Source organism: Aulostomus chinensis, chromosome 10, assembly GCF_037954235.1.
Source record: "Aulostomus chinensis isolate RoL2024-O1b breed Wild chromosome 10, RoL_Achi_v1.0, whole genome shotgun sequence".
NCBI classification, from domain to species: Eukaryota; Metazoa; Chordata; class Actinopteri; order Syngnathiformes; family Aulostomidae; genus Aulostomus; species Aulostomus chinensis.
Window position 1 is genome coordinate 6,235,427 of NC_141329.1, and position 25,947 is coordinate 6,261,373.

At 41.0% G+C, this 25,947-nt stretch overlaps 1 protein-coding gene across 3 annotated transcripts in view; it reads right to left on the reverse strand.

Moving 5' to 3' along the window:
* Positions 1 to 3,555: 3,555 nt before the first annotated feature.
* LOC147254197 (leucine-rich repeat and fibronectin type III domain-containing protein 1-like protein) overlaps positions 3,556 to 25,947 on the reverse strand; it is a 198,988-nt gene continuing 176,596 nt past the window's right edge. Inside the window, exons 12-15 of one of the 3 annotated variants that reach the window (XM_086215780.1) lie at positions 24,193 to 24,290; positions 20,339 to 21,368; positions 9,002 to 9,060; positions 3,556 to 4,396 (exon numbers count right to left, since the gene is read on the reverse strand). In XM_086215780.1, the coding sequence (XP_086071906.1) occupies positions 24,241 to 24,290 (50 nt within the window). In that variant the 3' untranslated portion in view covers positions 3,556 to 4,396; positions 9,002 to 9,060; positions 20,339 to 21,368; positions 24,193 to 24,240. The remainder of the gene's footprint in view (positions 4,397 to 9,001; positions 9,061 to 20,338; positions 21,369 to 24,192; positions 24,291 to 25,947) is intronic. The other 2 variants (XM_086215781.1, XM_086215782.1) reach the window with 2 other exon arrangements.

Here is a 25,947-nt window from a genome sequence, read left to right on the forward strand (position 1 = left end):
AAACATTTTCTTCAGTAAATGCTGGGGGCCATGGGTCTTAAAGGGCTATGTCTATAATCTAGACACATATTACTGATTGAAATGGATGAAAGCGCACAGAGGGGCCTGAGTTGAATTCTGCCCGTGTGATTGCATCACATAGCCAGTGAGACAGACACTATTTTCACAGTGTTATGACCCATGAGTGTGAAACAAAACAAACAACATACAGAGTGTTCACAAGGTAGAGTCTATAATATAGAGGCAGTATGGTGGAACTGACAGAATGTATATTACTCACCTGCGCTGATGTTACAGGAGAAGCACTGGTTTTCGGCATCCCGAGGGAGATCTGGGCTTTAACGTGGGACCTCCAAACACCAAGGATAAGTCAGAGAGTGGTGCTAGGAAGTCTTCTTTCTGGTGCCGTTCAGAAAGTGCTTCACTGAAGATCATTTATTAGAAGGGATGGAGGATTGTACCCTGTTTGAGATTTGGAAATCCCATCCCAGCTCAAAAAAGAAGCTGAACCTCCACTGGATTATTCCCATGAGAAGGAGCCTCAAGGGGACACATCAGATGCAGCAGACTCACTTCACTTCCAGCTCCATCATCAATCTATCATTACTGATAGCTGGAGATAGCACAACATGCCTTCTAGATGGTGGAAGAGTTGAATCTTATATCTATATTACTGCCAGGAGAGATAGATGGAAGTTGCTGCAAGTACAACTCGCATCCCTAAACACACACTTCATCAATATGTTAGAACATCTACAACAGGGGTGATATCCAAACAGAAGGAGGGTCCATGGGCACTGTCCTCTCCAAGACAACCAGCACAATTTTTCAAGCCATTTGAGATAATACAATACCTAAAAGTGGGCGGCACATGGTGCAGCGGTCAGCACTGTCGCCTCACAGCAAGAAGGTCCTGGGTTTGAGCCCCGGCTCAAGCACAGGGTCTTTCTGTGTGGAGTCTGCCTGTTCTGTCTTTGCCTAAGTGGGTTCTCTCCAGCGACTCCGGCTTCCTCCCACAGTCCAAAGACATCAAGAGGGGACGAGGCTGATTGATACTCTAAATTGACCATAGGTGTGGCTGTGAGTGTGAATGGTTGTCTGTCTATATGTGTTGGCCCTGTGATGGACTGGCGACCCGTCCAGGGTGAACCCCGCCTCTCACCCGAAGGGAGCTGGGATAGGCGCCAGCTCCCCCACGACCCTTAACAAGATAAGCAGAAGAAAATGGATGGATGGATGGACGGATGGACAATACCTAAAGACCTGGAGATTATTTGGAAAAAAGACATGATCAGACATGAGAAATCACTTGTAGACACCAAAAGCCATATTTCTATCTCATTTTACAAACGTCTTTATCGTTATTGAACCTGCTAAGGAGGACAAATTTTCACTCCTGCCACTTATAAAGAGCTGAAAATTGATGCTACTTCTTACTTGCATGACATAGGTGGAGTATGAATTTGGCATCAACAGCATTACTAATCTTGCTAACTTTCCTCTCCTCTCCTTCTGGCTCCTTATCACACATTTTTCTTATCTCTCCTCTCCTCCTCCTCCTCTCCTTCACTTTTCTCTAATTTCCCTCTCCCCTCTTCACGTCTCCTCCCCTCGTCCTGATTCCTCTCCTGCTCCACAGGCTTTCTTCTGTCCTCACACGATACCTGAGAACCGAGTTGTCAGCTCGCTCACTCACTCAGCCTGTTTTCTCTGTCAGGCCTGCTGAGCCAGCGCTCTCCAGCCGGATTGGTGCTCGTTCACAACTGGGTTCAGCACACTGTTAATCGTGCAGCAGTTAAACTTCAGTTGAACTGCATATTAACTTGCCGTTCCAGCCACACAGACTGAGGGGAATGATGCAATGGTGAAATTATTTTTTAACACCTACCTGTGGGTTTTGGTAGACAGCTGCTGTCCCTGCTTCAGGCACAGACTATTTTAGCTGTGCAGTATGATGGACCATACCGCCATACTTAATAACCCTGGTTAAAATTTAAACATATATGGAAAGTTAAATGTGGAGACAAGACCGCACTAAAATAGTTTCTAAGGCTAAACAATGAATGAAGATGAGCCTGTGAAACCATGAAGTATGGAAGAAAAAATGCAGCACTCAGGCTCATTTTGGGGACTGATGAAGCCAAAAGGGTGGCAGAGGAAAATAACATTAAAAGTAGTAAAAATGACAAATAAATTAGCTGGATGTTCATTTGTAGCACTGAGAGAAATGTAGGAAGTTTCAAAATCGCGTTAAGAAGATTTTTACAGACAAATTCCTGCTTTATCCATATATGTTTGGAAAACAAATTGCAGATTTTTTTTCCAATTAATACTTTTTAGATCTTGTCGGAGGTGACGATCAGAGTTTTGTTTGAAGTATTTCTCCTTTTAAATTGATCTCACATAAGATTTAACGCTTTGCCATAAAACTGGAATTTAACATAAAAAGGAATTTTGTACTCTGGATTTTTCTAACATTCACATTATAATTGGTTTACACTAAAGGTCACCACGTTTGCAACAGAGTAATACTTACCGTCCAGCCAAAGGGTACACAGCAAAAAGCCTAATTTGTAGTAAAATGCATGGAAACAGAGCGCAGCAAACCAAAAGACAACTCCAACTGACTTTCCTTGAAATTAGGAGATTTTTGGTGGAGTGCCATCATCCCAGAGGAAGCAACTGTGCCCTCAGTCCAAAGAGGTTCGGTCGGATTAGGACTTTAAACCAGAACCTCATTCCTCCACCTTGGAGACAAAGTTGGAAACTCAAAACTAGGAGAGTGTGTTCTAAAGTCAACATGAAAAACCAGGGCATTTTCTTCTCTGGAGAGCTGAAAGAAAGAGTATATGCAGGAAGCAGTGGAGCTGCATTCCTGCAAATGGAGTCTGGAATTCAGCAAGAACAACTGATGTTCTTAGTTCTGAGAAGCACGAGCAGATTGTTATTCAACACACAACACAGTTGCTGAGGGATCTGATCGATCTGCTATAGTTTTGGTGTGATAGGCAGGCTGCACAATTAATTTGCTGAGTCATAGACAATTATGTTTAGTGAAGATAAATATAATGAATCCTGCAACAGATGGTACGATCCCACTCAGAGCCTGGACCTCCACATCAGGTCAACCTGGCATTACATTAAGAAACAAAAAGCAACAGAGCTGAAATTCACAAAGGAATTAAATTGCTGTAGGGCACCTAAGTACTTAAAAAAAAACCCCAATGCAACTGTTGTCTCTATATTTATCTACAAACTATGTTTATATTTACATCCACCCTGCGCATAAGCCTCAGTTACAATAATTAACATATTGCAGAGATAAAACTCTTATTCAGCTATGTGGCGCACACACACACTTTACAATTATAGTGAACAAGCTAAAGCTCTTAGCTTCAGTGATAGGTTTGTTTAAAATTGTAGATTTTTAAAAATAGGTTCATGAAGAATTCTTTAATAGGAAGATAAAGGACCATGACAGAAGGAGAGAAACAACAAACAAGGCAGCCTGACAAGGGGAACTTCATTTTGTTTTATTTTATTAAAAATATCCACACACCATAAAAATTACATGTACAAAACTATAAGATTTGAAATTGCTTTATGTACACATACAAAAGATAAAGCCCAAAGAAAGAGTGAGGGGTACACAGAGGGGAAGGTGAGAGACAAAGACTTTGTGTTCTTTTTGGGTGTGTTTCTTCTGAGAAAGATAAAAAGGTTCGAGGTTCTCCGTCTATTTGCTCTTCTAAAAACTCACATCTCTGCAGGGAGCTGCAACAGTGATGATGATGATGATGATGATAATAATGATATTAATGATGATAACAGTAGGGACAACAGGGAGGACTGGAGTGCAATTACGTGCACACACACATACACAGTACATATTTTAGATGGCACTGATTAACCACACATTATATAACCCGATACTGAGGCCAAAGCATGAAAGAGATGTTAGTAGAGAGCACCAGGCAGATTCTGATCATTTAGCGTTTATCTCTTAGAGATGTATAGATGTAAGTCTTTTCAAATAGTACAAGGGATGTGATGTGTTGTCACTCATGCTGTGTGCACATAATGCAGTTCACGGTGATAATGACGATGTGATACAGAAGATGTACAGCGACCCCAATGAGCTGTCAACAATGCCAGTGGTGCGGAATCACTCGTAACACACGCATCTTCACATTCAGGTCTGTACTCTGATTTTTTTCCAACCTTTCTCAGCGATGACACTTGCGATGATGATGATGATAATGATAGTGACAGTGATGAGGGCAAAGGTCAAGATGATAGAAATGGCAGATGATATCAGAACTGAAACTGGTACCCTGCTACTATTTTTTTTTTCCTTTTGACATCCAAAATGTGGCTTTCTTCACGGTCACTGGTTCTGAAACAAAAGAGGGGGAAAAAAAAGAGGAAGAGAAATTAATTCACATTGCTGTTGGTTTATGTTTGAACACTTCAACCACGTTATTCAAAACCTGGGATATTAGTCTTCCCATTAAAATACAAATAGTGTCATTATCGCCAGCAAAACACACAAACAAACCCAAACAAAGATTTAAGCGGCAGCCTTTAATTACTATACAGTACTTCAGCATTAGGAGAAAGTTCCTCGAGAAAAGAACATTCAGTTATATCATTCTCATGCCAATTGAAGGTCGGGTGACATTTTTTAGTTTGTTTTTCAGTATCCTGAAACCTCGATACGGAGTTATTTTAAAAAATTGTCTCTGAGGAGCTGTTGTTCAAGGGGACTTTGTTGCTATTTTTTGCTTCTTTGTCACTTTAACAAAGGTTTCATGAACCAAAGCATCTTCAGTGTTTGCCCTCAAAATTCATACAGTTTATCTGCATTGTACTAAGTGACTATAGATTGAAGGTTCTAACATTTGCTGGGCTCCTGAGTAACATAATGTGAGCATGTTTAAATGATTAGCTGTCACGTAACAAGTGAGGCCCTCCTCTTGAGGGAAACCTGAATCTATTCTCAGATTGCTCATTGAATACGTGGCATAAAGTATTGCTAATGTTATCGATTGGTGTGAAAAGAAAATGACTGGATACAGAAGACACACAGACTCTCATAAGGCTGAAAAGGGAGGTTAAATGATTTGTTATACCCTGCAGGTATCCTTTCACAATAATAACATTAATAGTCATGATATTACGATGTAAAAATTGTCACATTAAGTTTAAAAAGGGCTGTTTCTTAATGAGTTGGGATTCCAGGCTGTAGCTCCTTAAATAGTCATGTTACATAACTTAGGTGATTTAAAGGATTTAATTCCATTAACCTCAGCTCTTCCCATTCTCACCATGTTCCCAGGAAAGAAAACAAATAATTAAAAGTGTCTCAGCTACGACTGCAAGCACAAGTTTACTCAAGTCCTGCAAAAACCACATTGTAAGCATTTGCGTCACTCACTCCAGTGAGGTATCTGTAACAAATGACCCTGTACAACATCACTACCACCTGTCAGACCTCAGCTAGACAAATGTCAGCTTCCACACAGGGCCAACCAAGCTTTCACCAATCCTTCTTCCAAAATCTAGAATCATCTGACAGCTTCAGCTCCACCTTCAAAACAATCCACCAGATAATCAAGATTAATTCCCTGCGTCAGCATCCCTCTTTCCTCAGCAACAGATCACATGCTGTGAGAACAACTACAGCAATGTCCTTGACATCACCGCCAACACTGTCCTTAGGCTCTTTCTCTACTCTCTCCAAACAATTAAATCTGCCCCTCACCCACCACCCCTTAACTCAAGTGCTTTGATGACACCTTCACAAAGGGAATACTTGACGGCGATAATTTCATCACAGTCAACAATGGTGCAATGATGCATCGCCAACAGAATGTGAACATACATGCTTCGCCCTCTAAGAAGCACTGCTAATGGGATACATGGGACCGATGCAGTGAATGGCCACATGTCACAGAGGCCTGCAAGCAGACAACATTCATCAGACAATCCCCTGATGCAGGGAGGCACTGCTGCTCCAGAAGCACCAAACCAGGCCTGAGTAAGAGAAGTAGGCCCAAGTAATAAGAGACTACACCTCCGCAAAGACGTGTAGCAGTGTAAAGAAGGGCCTCTGTTGACCAATTAAATCATAAAGATGGGATTAAAGGTTCCCTCTTTGCTGTGGAGATAAAACATCAGGCCTGAGTAAAGTTGTCATCTGCTCCACTTAAAAAACTGAATGAGTCAGTGAGGACTCAAACACATCCCATATCCAGTGAGACAACTGCACCCTGTGAGCGCACTCTGTAATGTAGACATGCATGCTGCTTGCACAAAACCCACTGAGTCTCACCATGTGAGACGTTGAGATGTGGAAAAAAAATTCTCAGCTCAAGTAGTTGTTTAAACTTTAAAAGTAAGTGAAGGACTGGGTTGAAAAAAAGATACATTTCTGTAAAATAGAGAGCCAGAAACCAACAACTTCAATATCTGATTCACCAGGGTTCTATGATGCCTCTGGGGCCATGACACTGGATCTCAGTGACACACACCTGCATAACTTTATCTTAATCAAGGAAAACCAGCAAAATCCCCCCACTTAAAACAAATTGCATACATTTACCACTGTGCACTGTCTTTTTGATAACTATGTAATGACTGATGTCATATTCTTTCACTTCCCATTAACCAAGCCACATCTGCACCTTCTGAAGCCCCAGTAGGACTTTGAAAGTCTCTGTTCCATAGAGCAACTTTGATCAACACATCGCTGATGTCCATAAACGATCTCAGAACAGTCTCCGTGTCATCCGTTAACTCTGTTGCCTCACTGTTGTGCAGTTGCAGTTGCTACCCACCGTCACTCACACACTGTACTCACAATGGTTAATGCCACTGATCACCCCCTCAAACCACATTTTACATCGTTGCTGTCAGGACACATTTACAGATCTCTCCAATACAAATTCTGTGTCTCTTCCTCCGTGGCCTTACGAACCTTATATAGATGCAGCCTTGGAGACAGTTTGGGAGCAGATATCCGATGAGTCTATACAGTATATCTGCATGTTGTGCAGTGCTTATCAGGACTGAAAACAAATTCCCTGGAGGACTATAATGGCTATACTAAATCTGGTAGATAACAGCTGTATGATCTCCATCAGAATAATGAAAAAAGTTGAACCTACTCGCTCCAAAACCTCTGCTCCCTGATCAAGTCTTTACTTTTACCTTAAGTAAATTCATAATATAATTAAAGCTTTTTAAATCCGATTTGCACATCTAGGCTAAAAATGACAGCAGCTACAATGCTTCAAAGCTTTTGAAAAATGTTTCAGTTGTATTTCCTTGGGGGTGTGGAACAAATGGTTTTATAGACATGCATCAAACTAAAGACGATCTAAAAACCTCACTTATTTTACTAATATAACAAGTGGTCAGAACCATCCATTTTCTTCCACTTATTCCTGTTAAGGGTCTGGGGGGGAGCTGGAGCCAATACCAGCGGCTTTTGGGGGAGAGGCAGGGTATAGCCTGGACAGGTGGCCAGTCCATCGCAGGGCCAACACATAGAGACAGACAACCATTCACACTCACACCTATTTACAGTATCAATCTGCCTCGTCCCCAATTGCATGTCCTTGGACTGTGGGAGGAAGCAGGAGTACCAAGAGAGAACCCACACAGGAACAGGAAGAAAATGGAGACTCCACACAGAAAGATCCCAGCCTGAGCCAGGACTCAAACCCAGAACCTTCTTGCTGTGAGGCGACAGTGCCGACCACTGCACCACCATGGTCAGAACATCTTGATAAAATATACTATACATAGTAACCGTGCCATTGGGAGTATTTCCATGTTGGACTTCATGAAGATAAGTAATTTAACTCTTTCTACTCTCACCTGTTCCTCATCAGCCTCGTTAGATGCTCCAAGCCAATCATGTCTGTCCTTGTACACCTGTTCTCACTGGACAGATTAACTCTATGTTCAATTACCTTTTTTTTTTCTTCTTCTCTTATTCCTTGTCATTCTAGTGGCTCTTGTTTCTGGCTCCTTTTTAACCCAAATTATTCTGCATCAGCCTCTTTCTTGCAGATTAAAGACTGTTCTATTTTGCTGTGTTCTTGTGAACAATGAACAAAACATCTAAATACAACAAAAAAAAGGATGATGAACCTGCTTGAACCTAAGCAGTGACATCATCTTGCAGTAAACTGAGCATTTAACACCCCAGACTTCACTAACTGCATAGCTTTGTTCACCCTGACATTTTAAAACAAAACCCCTCTTTCTCACTAACTTCACTCTGTTACTCCTGATATCATTACTTGCTTAACGCCCAGAATTTGCCAATAAACCAACAGGGCACTGGAGAGCACTTTATATTTCCAAAACCTGAAAGCCTCTAGTCTTCAAATGCAACACTCCAGAGTGCCACAATCATGTCATTCTCTCCAAACACAAATAAACAGCATCAGCGTTTCGGGTGTAAAGCTGCCAATTTAGCAGTAAAACAGCCAAGCTGAAGCCAAAACCTTGAACCTGCACATGACTTTTAATCCAACACCATGTGTATAATTTCCTGCCTCCAGAGAGACGAGGGTTTCTGCTGACAGAGTGGATGGGGGCTAATTCAAAGTCCCTCCAGTTGATAGATGTGTGAAGGCCAGCACAACCACTGATTAAGTATGCATTTCATTAACACTTTCCAGTATGTGTCACTTATCAGGCATTGTGCGATATTCAAAGAGCATTATATCTAGGGTGGACTTATGATAAATTAGGAAGTGGAAAAATATGTGTACCACACCAGTGCATACCTTAAATAAATTTTAAAATAGTCTGAGGGACCATATTTAAGTTGCTATGAGTGTAATCTTCTTTTCCGTCCCATTTGTTAGCACCTACATCCTGAATGGGCCCCATACATCAAATGGTTCGGGCTCTTTGTAGCTGGTGAAGCTGTTGTAAGGCAAAAAGGACAAAGATATAGAGAGCGAGGGAGTTTAGTATTTACCTAGTGGAGTCTGAGAGCAGCCTTCCACCGAGGTCCAAGCACTATTTCCAGAGAAATCACTGAAAACATCCAGAGACAAGAATACTATGTTTTTTTTTTGTTTGTTTTGTTTTTGTTTTTAATGAGAATTAACAACTGAATACTATGATATAAATAGAAGCAGCAGCAGCATGGATTCATACAACTTGTCCCATTGTACCCTTAATTATAACAAAAAAAGGGGTTTTAACATAAATCCAAATAGAAGTTAGATTGACAGAGGTGTCAAGATGATGAAGTGCTGAGTTTTCAAGCACTGAACACTAGACTGGTAGAATTAAACCACAATGCTGACACTGAAATATGAGCGACAAAAGAAACATCTCATGCAGTCAGAGTGAAATTGAACAGGAGACCATAGTAACATGCATCCGGTGGGGTAAGGAGGCTCTGAATAAGGGACGAGATAGCCTCCTGAGCAGTGGATCCCAAAAGATCCAATTATGGCACAAAAGTATGGACAAAGATAATGCATATATTGCCATAACTGTTACTATAGAAACAGGTAGTCTCTTCTAAGTAGAGCAGAATAAATGATATGTTTGTAGAGTCAAATGTTTTGAATATCCAGTGAGTTAAGAGGCTCTTAAGAGAAACCCTTTTATCTGTCCTGAAAATCCTGATTTCACTTAACATTTGAGTCCATGGGGCAGTTGAAGGTTACTCGTGCCAGTTGGCTCATTATAGAATAATCTGTGAGAGCGTTTCTGCTTGGAAAGTTATTGCCTGTAGGTTCTAAGACAAAGAAAAGTGTAAAGTGAGAAAAATTGTGGTTGTGAGAACTTTTTGGGAGCTGATTAACACTCGTGGCAATTCATTCAGTCAAATGTCTTTTCTGACAATGTTAACAAAAGCAAAACATTTTTGTATCTGTTACAGTATGAGTTTCAGAACAGAACCTCAACGGGTTCTTCCTTGGCAAGAACTCCGCCCATCCAGCAAGTTTTGTGAAAAATCAGCCAAGTAGTTTTTAGATAATCCTGCTAGCAGACAGACGAACTGCAATCCTTGGTGGAGGTAATGAATGCTATACATCAAGAAATGCTGAGTGGCAGATCTGCAGCATCCAATTATAGTCTCTCTCTCTCTCTCTCTCTGGGGCTTATAGTCTCTATACAATGCTAATCTCTCTCTCACATACACACACACTCACACACACACACACACACACACACACACACAGAGGCTTCTCAGAGATGCAACACAATCGACTTTTACAAGTCCGTGTATAACTAAATGTCAGCCAGCTTCGGTTGCTATCGTGTTTAATTTTTAACATGGCTATAAATATGATCACTGCTCACTCATTTGCATCACAGGCTCTCAGTGCCAGTTAACGATTATTATATGAGGCAGAACTTTAAATCACTTTCACTGCTTCGCTGCTGCAGGATGCACATATCTGACAGATGTGTTCTCATATTAAAAAAAAAAAGTCCATAGCTGACAAAAACCTTCCACAAGATTCAGCTCCATTTCATCTCTGACGCATTACTTTCTTTGTTGAGAAGTGGTGCAAAGAGATTAGCAAGATTAGCGTAATCATGAATGAAGTACAATGAAGAATTTCAACGTAGACGTCATGTGTGGTTCATGATTGTGGCTTTAAAATTCATATTAAAAAATCACCTCATTTGAGGGTACAAGGCAACAATTACATATATAAATTGACAGCAGCTCGAAGGAGAGTAATACACAGTCACAAAATAAGATATTGTTGATTTTCAACTCTATAACTCAGTACTCCTTCTTCACTTAACACTGGCAGGAAAATTATTAATATTAAAATTAATCTTCTTCAATATAAATTTATCAAGGCCACTCTAGGATAGTGAAGGTTCACAGCTTTCCAGGTGTTGCTCTTACGTGGGTTTGAGTGAGAGTCACTTATAGTTCATTCACTACAAAGACTCAGTATTCACAAATGAACACACATCAACAGGAGTTCACCAGATCTGTAAAAACAAAATCATTTTGACTCACTGAACATGTTTCGGTGAATTTGAAAGAAAGTCACACAATAAAGATGCACAAAAATAAATTTGTACTGTATGTGATATGCTGCTTTAGCATCTATTTTCATACCATCACGTTTCCTCTCAGAGGGACCAAAAACACCTCAGAGCACAATGCAACTGGTGCACAATATGTATACACACACACACACACACACACACACACACACACACACACACACACACACACACGCAGTAATCCTTCATTCATCCCACTCACTGCTTTCCCTCTGTTTCCCCTCTTTACCTTGTCTTGTGTCTCCTCATCCCATTTACTCTTTTTTGCTCGTTAGCTTCGTATTTACTCTCCTCCTCCCTTTTATAATCCTTGTCATTTCCCTTTCCACCCAATTTTCACTTATACACACACACACACACACACACACACACACACACACACACACACACACACATATATATATATATATATATATATATATATATATATATATATATATATAAATATACATATATATATAAAGCTGCTTATCTTGTACAGCCTCTCCTCTATTTCTATCTGACGGTTCATTTCAATATGTGATAAGATTGCATCTATACAAAGCAGAAACCATATCTACAGTAGCTGAACAAGTGCATGTATGCAAATCTTTATTCTCTACCTAAACCTTGCTTTGCCCTCTTTTTCTTTCATACTTTGCATAATACAGTATATACGGAAACATATATCCTGTATATTCTCAATGTCTACCTGCTTTTATATTGATACCTTTCCCATCCATCCATCCATCTCCTATTCACCTCCCTGCTCTGATCAGTAACTCTCCCATTCACAACTGCATTAATATGTTTAATAGGTAGTTTGGTAAACATTGCATATATTGTGGGATTTACCACCATACTTCTACTCTGTAAAAGGGAGCAGTGTTTTCTTGGACTCATATTTGTTTCTAAATTCAGCTAAGAATATGAAGAATAGGCTCTTCTAGGCTTTCAAAAATGTCAGACATAACTAAATTCTGCTAATTTTGCAGAGAGGCACAATGCTCAGAAGGATTTACCATTCTTTAAAAAGCAAAAGAGTAAGCGTAGTGTAGGCCACATTTAGGATGACATTGTTGGCCCTCCACTAGATTGAAGGTGGATAAATAGTTTAATTATACTTAAATCTTTTATTATACATAACTTTCTTAAGGTAATATGCTAAATACATCAAATTATGACAGTGACATGAGTGTCATGCAGTGGGTTTGTGACACTCAAGACTATTTGTCAGCCATTTTTACTGTTTGTACTGTAAAAGTAACTACTGAGGAGCTTACAGAAGAAACTCTGAAATCACGGTAGTACAACAAACGAAAATCTGATGTATGTCTTTTTGTATTTGCACAGACTCAGTCCCAACCAGCTCAAGTCTTCATATTAATCAACAATATACTGAAGAGGTAATAACGACATGCTACCAACACATCAACCCAACGTAACGACATCAAACAACGTCACTCCCATCTCCTCAAATAGCACCATAGCTGCTGCGCCTCCTCTACTGACTCACCCTTTCACATTTGTAAGAGACACAGCAGCCTTCAGCTCCCTCCAATATTTGCATCTATATAGCAGCAGTGGAAGGGTGTGTGATTACTGGCTGCAACCGTCGCATTTCCAAGTCAAGATGATTATGTTTTGACTTGTGTTTCTGATTTGCCACAAGTCGCCACTCCAAGCAGTGACTGTGACCATAAACAGTTCCACAAATTTTTAATCATCGTTTGTATATATTGATGCTTTCATGCAGCCCTCAACGTTCTCTCTTCCCTAAGTGTCTCTACTCTTTCATTTTTTCCTCTCAGCCTAACAGCAAATCAATGTTACAATAGCTCTCCAACAGTATGTTATCAACATAAATATGTAATATAAGAGAGGAAGTTTAGTGGACCTGACAGTGAAAAACAACCAATCGAAGCAGAGCAAGTGAGCTCGACTAGACTGGCGAGAAGAAAAGAAAAGGGAAGAGGAAGCAGTAGAGAAAATGTGTAATGAGGAAGAAGTTGATTTTTGTGTCCATACCAACCACCATGGTTTGCCTTGTCATGTGATCATCCTACACCACCATTGGCTGTGGATGCACACCTCCACAGACTTTTTTAAGCATTTAGACTCAGTGTGTACACTCTTCTTCTTTTCAGTCTCCGTCCAACACAGCTGAATACGTTTTGTAATCTTCAGGTTCCAGCAGTGATGTGCTGCAAGTCCCAGGGTCATTCTTAAATATGTAAGTGCATGTGTGAGAGAGAGAGACATTCAACAGGATGGAATAGTCAATAATGTATGCATGGCCTTATGTACCTACATTACTGCCACATCAGCCACCAGATGTGACATGTTGCTTCGACTGAGGTCCGAGTGCAGCGCATCATCCAGGGACGAGCCCATGCTGCATTCCTTCTACATTACGGTTGCAATAACAACGCAGCTCTATGAATTTCTCATCATTCCATTAAGAGAGATGAAATGAACCAAATGGCTGCTATGGGCTGCTTGTAAATGCGGCTGCAAAAAATTTTCACGGATGGAGGCTGTCACGTCAAGCGAAATCCAACCATGCGACAGTTTACATGCAATGTGTGTAGCTAAATATAACATAATTGCTTCAAATCACAGCACCGTGGTGCAGTGGTTCACACTGTCGCCTCACAGCAAGAAGGTTCCGGGTTCAAGTCCCGGGTTCTCTGTGGTACTCCGGCTTCCTCCCACAGTCCAAAGACATCAAGTGGGGACGAGGCTGATTGATACTCTAAATTGACCGTAGGTGTGATTGCGAGTGTGAATGGTTGTCTGTCTCTAAGTGTTGGCTCTGTGGCGGACTGGCGACTCGTCCAGGGTGAACCCCGCCTCTCCCCCAAAGTCAGCTGGGATAGGCTCCAGCCCCCCTGACCTGAAAGGATAAGCGGTAAAAAAAATGGATGGATGCTTCAAATCACCAGCTAAGTGATCAATTGATTTAACACCAACATTATTCAAGTTACAAGATTGAATGCTGGACACAAGATGTCACATACTTCACAATGAAGTCTATTCTTAAGGTTTCCAAACTTTGCCTCACAGCATTTCATCCAATCATTAGATTTGATGGAATTATTCTATGGACACAATTTCCAGGTTTGTCTTAACTTTCAGCACAAACATTCCTGGACTCAACATCATGCAACTGGCAGTAATGACTGCAATTAAAAGGAGGCAGGCACAAAATAAAAGAGATGAAATGTTGTGACTCAGACTGTTGAACTGTTGACAATGTATATAAAAACAGCATTCTGCTCTAAACTCTGCTGGAGCAGTCCATCACATACTGTGTCACTGTCATATTTTGCTTGTCTGTGTAAAAGAGTGAACACATGAAGGTGCAGTACATGCAGCGGCTAATGAAGCTGGTGTAAGAAAACACAGTTAACTACTGATGATCTACAGAGAGGGCTGAGGGCCATCATGTCAGTTAGTCAAAAGCAAAGTGCACCTCACTTTCAGGCCTACGGGTGTCTCTGCAGAGCACCTGATGCCCTGCCCCTGATGAATAACACATTTTTTGACTAGAGGGGGGCCATATATCCACGAAAAGGGTAAGAAGTAAAGAGGTAATTTAAACTTTCAAGAAAATTGACTCAGTAACCTTAACCTCTTCAAACCCCCCTCTACATCCACAATCATGCGTGGTGGAAATAAATCTGACTAGATAATAAGCTCTGAATATGCACTGGTGACTATACGAGACTGTGTGAGGAGGATCAAACTGGACGGGAGGAGGAAAGAGCAATCAACAGTATCAGGTCAGGGAGGAGGCAACATGATGTAGCAGTCATCCATCATCACCATCATCAAGGTGTCTGCAGAGCATCTATCAAGCTTCATTCAGTTTTATGACTAGAAATAAAGCCTTGATTTATTTCTGGAGAAGACAGAGCATACTTTTTTTTCCTTTATTCTCCTCGCCTGCAAAATGATCTTGATGTATCATTGAGATTGCTTGAGGTACTTTTATTTGTAGCCACATATGACATAAACGTGTTAATAACAGCCTGCTTGAGTGGCGTGCCCTGATAAATCAACTACACAGATCTTATTTAAAGACATTTCGCAGCCTGTTTCTGTCACACTAGAAGCGGGAAGGTGTAAATCAATCTGACGTGCTAGATTTTGCAATGAAGCATCCCAGGTCTGTTGTATGTCATTGTGAAAAATGTAGGCTAATGAGGAGACGATTACAAAAGTGGTAATCATATGTTTTATGGAAGACTTTTTTTTTTTATAGAACACAAGACACACAGGTAATAGGGTACAGGGGAATCCGCTTTATAAGTTTTACTCTAAAAAGTTACAAGAATCAATTTAATCTTTATGACAGTCATATTGATAGTAAAAAATGTGATCAAACTAATTAAATATCTTGCCTTTTCACTGCAATTCCCTCCTTAAATATTAAATGGCTGCTGGGTAAAATCTATCTAAATGACTCACTAAGAATTTGGATCCATCAACTGTAAACCTTTTATGTGAAATAAAACTGCATCCATCTGCAACGTGCACCAAGAGACTTGGATAAGGCTGAAGTATTCTCCTTTAACTTTTAAAACACAACCAAGGGCACTTTATGACGCAACTGCAATTTATAGACCTGTTTATCATATGACATCTATTTTTATGATATGCTTTTAGTTTGTGTACATGTTTTATGTCGCATTTTTCTATGTGTGTGTGTGTGTGTATGGGTGTGAAGAAGAGATGGACAAATGGCTGTGGGCTCTGACAGTGAAGAAATCTTGATCTAAAACACAAACTGGTGTCTGACATCTGTAATGATGCTCATACTGTTGATGGTGTCCTGCAGAGGACGGACACACACACACACACACACACACACACACACACACACACACACACACAAAATAGTTACCATCGTAACTGTATACAAAATGATCACTATGATCGAGGTGCCCTTGATACCTAATCTGTGTACCGGACCAGAATCACTGACTCGGTCATTCATTTTTATTATTACCGAAAGAGCAATGAGGGTGACACTTTGTTATTCAATGATAAATCAAAATTGAAGACATTTGCCATTAAAAGTGTCCCTGTAAAACTGTGCAGTCAACTTGGAACAAACATTTTGCTAAACAGCATAAAGTCCAAGGTTACCCTTCTGGTTAAAGAAAGACTGAAATAGATGTTGTAATGGTTCATCCCATGTGTGACATTTAGGGCCCTTCATCAGTCTGGTGCAATAAGGAGCAGCTTCTGATGTGCAGACTCAGTATTTCTTTTGTTGTTATAATTCTGTCCAACACCCATACTTTAGTGTTTGTGAATATGCATGCTGCTGTTTAAACTCTGCATAAAAAACAGAAAAAAACAGTGTGTATCCCTGTTTTATCTCACTGTTCCATCCATTTTTGTAATGTTTCCATAATTTTCCCAATTCCTTTCTCATTTTGTATCTGTCATATTAAAGAAGAAGCAGGAATCTACTGTCATTGTAGAAAGTAAAATGAGATTCATCATCTGCATGTAATCCATCCTATTAAGATCAGTGAGTGGCTGCAAACAACAGTGCACCGATGGGAGAAACGACCTAACATACATTGGGGGGGGGGGGCACCTGGGCACCTGCAGGAAAGTGACCCAGGCATGAGAATGTTCACACTCTTCACAGAACAGACCTTGACAGCCAGGGTTCAAACCCAGGACCTTCTTGCTGTGAGGCTACAGAGGTGACCACTGAGTCACCGTATTATATTGGATATGAGGTACCTGTGGCCTCTATTTAACACACACACACACACACACACACACACACACACACACACACACGCACACAAACACACCCTATCAAGGCTGAAGAGGTGCAAGTGAGAATCTGAGCATCATGGCCAGACTAAACACAGTCGACCTCTGGGCTCAGCTTTCATGGCTCATTGCCAAAGTAGCATCACAAAGCCTGCTGGTGGATGTGAACACAGTGCTGTGCAATACCCCGACTGCCACCATAACAGAGACCAATGAGCTTGTACAGATGTTACTCATTCTAATGGCTGCCTTTCCCACTGCTGAGATGCAATGATGCAACGGCGGTCAGCAGGCGGTCGAGCCTGAGCTGCATTCGACAGCTGTAGATACTTGGTGGCAGCAGAGAGTTCGAAGCCAGTGTTGGAGTGTCATGTTCTAAATTTCCACTTATTGACTTGATTCAGGCTACATCGAATACAATTAATTTGCTGGAAATTTTGCCAATGTATTTTTGTCTTGTTGTGTTTGTGGTGACTGTAATATAACAATCATCTGCTGGCCTTCAGTAACTTTATTCCATAAATGTAGCATCTGGTTCTTGTTGTTAAAGGAGTCCATAAATGATGCAGATGTGTGCACCTCTGCCTTCATGGTTTGTTTGTTTAGCAATGGCCAGCTCAGTTACATGTGGCCTCTTGAAGACAAATACTGCAACTTGGGTGGAACATTGTTCAAAAGTGTAACTGCAGGAGCAGAACTGTTCTGGTTGGTCTGATACGGAATTTCTATTAGAAAGTGTGTACTCCAGTCTCGGTTGGCACTGCCCTCCACCAGTGGCTTTGCCAGTATGCTTTATGCCAATTTGAATCTGAGATTCCCTGAACAATATTGAAAATGTCAATAGAACACCTGGCCAAGTCCTCTAGTCCTGATCCTCTAGTCCTCTCAGTCAGGAGACCAGCAGGTGCATGTGGCCAAGTTAGAGGCTAATGGAGCTGATGTCACATGAGCAGCACATGGAATCTTTGGAATGTCTCTCCTTATATAAGCACTGTCTAGACACACAGACAATGGGGTGCAATTTTCAGTGTGTTTTTGGTTTTGCCACAGGTCAAATGAAATGCATTTTCTTTTTTTAGGATGTTATTACATCCAGCTCAGATTTGAAATATAATTTTAGGCTTTATTTGTTCTTTGATTTCAGCCTTACCCTGCAGGCCCCTTTTTATACCATACAGTAACTGCTCATCCACGTCTAAATTATTGTAAAAACTAAATAAAAAAAATAACTTCCTTTACAAAATCCACCTGAGTTTTGTTTTTGTTGTTGCTTCCCTTTCCTCTGCAACGTAATGGTGTAATTATGTTTACAGTTTAAAAAAATGAATTCATAATCACCAAATAGTCCAAACAATTTAGAGTCCGGAAGTTTTTTTTTTTTTTTTAATTTGACTACTTAACAACATTATTGTGCAGTTCCCTGTCATTTTCCCAAATCATCAGCCTTGTCTGTGACGAAACCATGTTCCACACAGGAAAAGTGAATCCATGAGGCTGTGGTGTTAATTCATAACCATATCATCTTCCAGAAAATCATATTCTCCACCACATTTTAAGGCAGACAGGTGTAAAAAAGAGATGTCTGTGTAGGTTCTCATTCATTCAGGTCATCGTAGATCGAAGCGAAGTAAAATCTGGTCAACTGGACGTAAGTTTATCTTGAAGACGTTTCACCTCTCATCCGAGAGGCTTCTTCAGTTCTAGTGAAGAGTGTGGAAACTCCAGCTTATAAACCTATGTGGGAGTGGTCAGTGCTATCGTGATGGAAACGACCCTCCCGAGACTCACCTGGCCTCCCCAAACGACAGTCGTTGTGCGGTGTCAGGGAGTTTCAGGGGTGGTCGTTAGGGAGTTTCACCGACCACTCAGATGCTAATGGGCTGTGCTGGCATCAGCCGTTCCACATGGGTCTTTCAGCTGAGCTCTTTGGGGAAGTTTTGAAAGGACTTGGTTGTAAATAGGTGAAAGGAAATGTCGCAGTCCACCTCCTCTGTTCAAAGATGGTTTCTCTATCCTGACGTGGATGGCTTCTTTAACTCCTCTTTCAAACCATCTGTCCTCTCTGTCGAGGATTTGGACATGATCGTCCTGGAAGGAGTGGCTTTCCTCCTTGAGGTGGAGGAAAACCGCTGAGTCCTGTCCTCCAGAGTTGGCTCTTCTATGTTGGGCCATGCGCTTGTTGAGGGGCTGTTTGGTTTCCCCTATGTAGAGATCCGTGCAGGCCTCACTGCATCTGACAGCGTATACCAGATTGCTTTTCTGGCTGTGAGGGGTGGGATCTTTGGGGTGAACCAGTCTTTGTCTCAGAGTGTTGTCTGGTTTAAAAGACACAGGGATGCGGTGCTTATTATAGATTCTCCTTAATTTCTCAGAAACCCCTGCCACATAGGGGATCACTATGTTTTTTCTCCTGCCTTCTTCATCTTCCCTCCTCCTGGAGCTCTCCTCCTTTCTGGACCTGGAAGAGGATTTTACAAAGGTCCAGTCTGGGAAGCTACAAGTTTTAAGTGCACTTAAAACTTGTGGCTTGAAGGAGGAAAGCCACTCCTTCCAGGACGATCATGTCCAAATCCTCGACAGAGAGGACAGATGGTTTGAAAGAGGAGTTAAAGAAGCCATCCACGTCAGGATAGAGAAACCATCTTTGAACAGAGGAGGTGGACTGCGACATTTCCTTTCACCTATTTACAACCAAGTCCTTTCAAAGCTTCCCCAAAGAGCTCAGCTGAAAGACCCATGTGGAACGGCTGATGCCAGCACAGCCCATTAGCATCTGAGTGGTCGGTGAAACTCCCTAACGACCACCCCTGAAACTCCCTGACACCGCACAACGACTGTCGTTTGGGGAGGCCAGGTGAGTCTCGGGAGGGTTGTTTCCACCACAATAGCACTGACCACTCCCACATAGGTTTATAAGCTGGAGTTTCCACACTCTTCACTAGAACTGAAGAAGCCTCTCGGATGAGAGGTGAAACGTCTTCAAGATAAACTTACGTCCAGTTGACCAGATTTTACTTTGCTTCGATCTAAAAAAGAGATAGAGACATCTGATGGACGGAGAGGGACGAAGAAAAGGAAGAGGAGAGGGAGAGATGAGGGTGAGATAAGGGCTCTGAAACTATAAGACAGCACTGCGCCGAACAGGAGGGAGGATGCATTTCCTGTTGCCCGTTGTGCAGCCGTCAGTGGAGCATAGAAACGGCAGATTGTTCAGGTAGGGCGGCTCTCTAATAGTCATGCTGACAGCAATTACATGACACTAGTAAAATGGCACCCTCATTAGATTACAGACCAGTCACAGCCAGAGACAAAGTGTAAGTTTGTCCTAAATGAGGCAGGACACACAATTGGTGGATGGCAAAGGTGACTGGCGGTGGGTTACCATATGTCACACTAATTAATACCACCAGGTCTTTGGGTGAGAGAAGGTAGCATTTGGCCACTTGTTCAGTCAGGTTAATAGGCTAATCACTATAGTACTCACCTCTTTCTGTTGGCCTGGAGAAGAGCCTGACCTCAAGGTCCTCAGCTGTCCAATCCAGTGGAAAGCAGTAGATGTTGGGCCAGAGCAGGTGGATACACATGCTAGTCCAGTAGATTACACATCTGTCTACGCTAGTCCATGTTAATCCAGTTGCAGCAAACTCCATAGCATCCAGTTCTGGAGCAGGCTCCTTATGGTCCAGTTTTTAGTTGCGTCCACAAGAAACCAGTTCAGTTCAAACGACCCCATATATGTGTGTTTTCCAGAGACATGTCAGGGTCCAGTCAAGGTTAAGATCCAGATCAGTGCAGCCCAGTTCAGTTTTAGCAATCATCCCACATGAAATTAAACAGTGGAGCCACTTATTGAGAATCTCTTATGTTTAGTTGCTGAAATATTGAGCTATTTTTATTTTTTTTTTAGCATTTAACATACATTTTTGATAACATCTAAAACCAGACTCACACGGATGCTTTGTTGTGTGATTTTATTCTTTTTTGTTTGTTTGTGTAGTTGTTTGTATCCAGGTTGATTGTGAGTTTCTATGCATCTGTTCATTTTCTGTTAATCTTCCCTAGGTATCTGTCTGCGTGCACTGCTGGTCCAGATGGTGAAGGGTATCTTCTCTATATGACTTTTTATTAAGACATATGAACATGCCTTTTGGGGTTGATTTTTATATGATCCATTGTAGCCCAACTTCCGCACTTAAGCTGCTGCTTTTAATTCTGTGCAGTTCCATTCCAACACACTGACAGCTGTGTCCTGCAGGAATTGGGCAATCAACATGTCTTGTCTTAACACCGCTGTCCAATCCAGACGTGAGAACCAGGTTAAGCAGTAAAAAGCAAACCAGACAGTAAATAGTGTATAACCCGATGCAATTCATGGAAACAAAGTAATGGGCGGAGTGAACAGGAGAAACGGGGAGAGGAAGTAGGGCCTTTTCTTCTTCAGGGTTTGCACTAGCTCTCCCTGGTGGTGATGTCACATCTTTTCATCTGCCACTTGGAACAACAACATCAGGGCTCTGGAACCACAAAACAAAAAGAAAAATCAGAATTAAGAAGTGGAACATGAACAACATATGATGACAGCGGTGAGAAGTGTGGAAAAGGAATCAACTGTGTTTACACTGGGTTAAAAAGGATAAAACACCAGAAATCCAGGGAAGAAAGGTTTGGACAAAGGGGTCTAGAAAAGCTAAGATCTTGAATTAAAAATGCAAAGGTATGAGAGACACAATCAGGTTTTGTGTTGCATTTGGAATTGCAATTGACTTTCCTCCTTTAAACAAAAAAAAAAGCAAAACAATAAAAACAAACAAAAGACATTAATGGCATGGTCATAAAGCCTCCAGAAAGTACCTATATTTACCGAGGAGAAAATCAGCTGAACACATACAGGGGCAATCAATAGAGAAGAGACATACAAAAAAAAAAAGAAAGAAGATGTTTATCCTAAAACCTAAAATACGTGGTCATTATTTTCATCATAATAACCTAGGTGGCCTGACCTCAGGGAATAAGTCCTTTCTAATGCCTTTTGGTGCTTTTTTGACACAAACTAGACTTTAAACACTCATACTGAATATTTTTTCAGCAGTTGTTTGAGAGGGACAGTATCCACAGCTCCTGCCCCATTTGGGGCATTATCATAGGAGACATCATAAAATTGATCAGTATCAATACTGGGGCGAGTACAACACAATAGAAATCCTAACATTCTCAGAGACTGAGTTTTTTCCGTGTGTCCCCCCCCCCCCCCCCAAACTTTAGCATCATTCTTGTGTTGGCTTCAAATAAACAAAATGGGCAAGACTTGGTCATGTTCTTCCAGTAAAATGTGCATTTAAACATGTAAGGTTGTATGCGCATTTCTACGGATAAAAAGGCCCAAATAAGTCAACATTTCAAAACTTTTGACTGTATCAAGGTCTTTTTTTTCCTCCGTCAATCATGCAAGATATATGTACCTGCATGAGCTTGGTGTGCTGATGGAGACAAGCGAAGAAACGCAACATCTTGAAGGATTGCTTTCTCTGGCAGTATAGGACCACATATGTTATTTGTAATGTGCATATTTGTCAGGAGAATGTTCTTAACAGCATTTGTCAGGAAGAATATTTCCTGGCAGTGTTTATATAAAGCCAGTACTTATTGTGGCAGTTTAAGAATGAAGCAGAGCATTCCTAATGTCACTGCCTGTTTTCATCCATCACAACCACTGCATATATCCACTGTCTTATCCTCCATCATCCTCCACTAGCCCCCTTCCTCCATCACTCTCCCCATGCAGATGGATGAAGGGAATGAGGTGATACAGAGAGGAGCAAGAAGACGATGGCGCGAGGAGACGATAAGGAAGTGTGAGTGGCAAGGACATGGATGCAAAGGACGACAAGTAGAATATAACCAGGCAGAAAAAATGTGTTACAAATTGAATACAGACAGGAAAGGAGAGGTGATATGGGATTTAAAAATGGAACATGCATTAGTGAAAAAGGATGTGCCAGCAGAAAGATACAGAGGGAAGGTTGAGAGAGAGGACAAGATGAGGAGAGGGAAAACATACTAAAGAAAAACAATTAAGAGAATCAAGGAAACAAGAAGAGGTGAGAAGAACGTGGTGTTATTTAATCTAAACAACAAAAGGAGAAATTTGAAGAAATTAAAGGAAGGAGGAAGTATCCATGTAATGCCGAAAATAAAAAAAAGTACAAATCAGAGACGTAGTCAATCAAAAAGAAATTCAGACGTATAAAATAGAATAAGGTTGACCAGGGAAACAAAAGAACTGCCTGAAGAACTACAAAAGAGACAGAAAAAAACATTAAAAATATCTTTTCACTCGAATTTCATTAACAAAAAAAATGTCTCTTCTCGTGTGAGATATCTGACGCTCACCCACTTGACCTCTTCGACAATGAAAGCAAATGCGATTGTTTGTGTTGATCAAAGCACAGAGAAATCACATCTTAACTCCATTAACTTTCATGTGTTTTATAGTTTTAAAAAACTCATTTTCAGAATTTGTTTTTTTTTCGTTTTGTTTGCCTCCAAGAGGTTGAAATAGTGTGTCAAAGTAAAAAAAGAAAAAAGTGTAATTATATACAATACTTAGGCTATATAATGTATATTTACTGGAAAATAAACATACCAAGAATTAGTACGAGAAACATTCTAACGTTTCATTTGAAATAAAAGTCCAGATGGTCAACGATCAATGATCTTTTTTTTTCAGATGGAGAAAGTCATTATGATCAAATTGTGTTTTATTGTGAGGGCTCTGAAAGGCTTTTACATCAATTAATCTGCAAATTATAATCAAATATTACTTAGAGTAGAAGGTGGCATATTAAAGTGGCATATTTGTGGGAAACAAAATAGTTTTCAATTTCAAATGAAATAAAAAGTACGAGCAATAACCAATAAATCCTCCCCATTTGAGAATCTGCTGAAGCTGAACCTGCTGATTACTTTTTTCAGTTGACAGCTTATTTTATTAATCAAATATTCCCTGCAGCTCTGCAAAGAATTGTTGAATACTGAAATTAGACTTTATTTACCTCATTTGTGCTGAGATGGAAGCGGGAAGCTCAAGGACTGATACCTCAAATCCTGATAACATATCACCCAAAGATTCTGCAAAGGTGCCAAATAATTGCTTGTATTTTATTCATTTTTGTGACTAAAACTGAAAGAAGGGTCAAGGTAGCATGCTAGTGTGACACAGGAGCGAGGCTGCAGGAGCAGACAGGTGAGGGGCAGTTGGGCAGGGACACATTATTGGAACACTACAGGAAGAGAACCGGGAGGGGGAGGGGTGTTGAAATTAAAAGCATCAGTCATTACTGTTTTTGTGTAGTGTTGGCTCAGTCTCTTTGTGAGGCCAAGAGACCTTCAGATCTTAAAGTCTCTCCATTCGACACTTTGAGGCCGCCTGTCGTCTGCTGGTGGAGGCAGAGGGAAGAAATTCAGAGAGAATGAATCAGAGCCAGAAACAGCAGAAGAGACATGGAGGAGGGAAAAAAAAAAACAATAAGAATCACTGACACAGATGTAGCAAAACAGCACATAAAAATGGTGGAGCGACAGGAAACCATAAAAAAACTCTGGCTAGTCAGAGAGCGGGTGAAGAAAAAAAAGATGAAAGTGACAGAAAGAGCTTGAGAGGCACAGCAGGAGGGAAAGAGATGGATTCAGAGAGGCAGATGGCAGTGACGAATGAAGCCGGGCATATGGGATGACACTGAAAGGAGTGATGATATTTTAAAATACACAGGGGGCGAACGTGCAACAGGGTCACGGATGGGCCATGAGGATAACACGCACTTGATCTTCAACACATCATTGTGTTAAACTCGACTTTCCCTGATAATCTTGTGGGAACAGGCGCCACTGAGCTCGCTCAAGGCTCGAAAACCTTGTGCAACTCACAAATGCATCGCAGACCTGCGGGGTTTTAGAGCTGACCCTGGCTTTTTTAAAAAGTGAGGGCATTACGTTGCAGGGGAGGTTTTAACCCCTGAAACAAGAACGGTCACCATGAGGCGTGATGTTATTCATCCCCTGGCAGGAAACGAGGGAAAAGACTTCATCCTTGCGATGTGATTAATATAAGCAAACACACATTCAGTATTTGGCCTTGAATTAATCGCACACTGCTTGACATAATCACAATATGTTTGTGTCCTGCATATAATCATGTAATTGCAGCTCAAATCCCCACTCAGTATTCAGGCTAAAGAGCTTCATCTCATAAGTAACCATGTGCGTTCTTGTACTAACCAGATGTGTCAGATCAAAGATAGGTGGAGAAAGGGTTTGGAAAAGGACACAAACTTTTTTCTCACAAATACTAAGCATTAGGGCCCTGCAATGGACTGATGACCAGTCCAGGGTGAATCCTGCCCCTCGCCCGGAGGCTGCTGGGATAGCCCCCCCCCCCACAACCCTTAACAGATAAGTGGTAGAAAATGGACGGATGAAAGGATGGACTAAGCATTAGATTAACTATCTTTGGTCAACGTTTTTAATCAGGTCAATTAATTGACATAGCAGAAGAGTGGAAAAGGTGCAGCTTCTCGCTGTTGGAGGAATAATGTCTGTATCTCTCCCACTTGAAGCTTGGCAAAATACTTTCTTGGGTGTTCTTGTGACTTTGTGAGATACTTCTTATTCTAACAGACTATTAGGTCTCAGTCACCCAGGGTACTGTGACATAAAATTGTGATATTAGGGACAAAGTAGCTATTTGATTAAAAGTCTTGTCAACTATTCTGTGAGTAAACATATTATTTTCAACTAATTAAAATAAGGTAGTTTCAGTGTCTGTCTACTGTAATTGAATATTTTTGGACTGTTTGCTGGCCGAATTAGTAAAATCACATTGAGCTGTTTGAGTTTTTCTTCACTTTCACACCAAACAATTTATCCAAATTTAAAACGAAAAGAGCAAGTTGGTCAATAAACATTAGTACTTCCCATCACATGACGTGAGACCTATTTGATCACACCGGCAAAGAAAGGAATACATTCAAAGAAATACTTTTGAAGGGAAGAGCTTAGAAGAATGGGGAGAAATATACAGAGCAGCATGGAAACCAA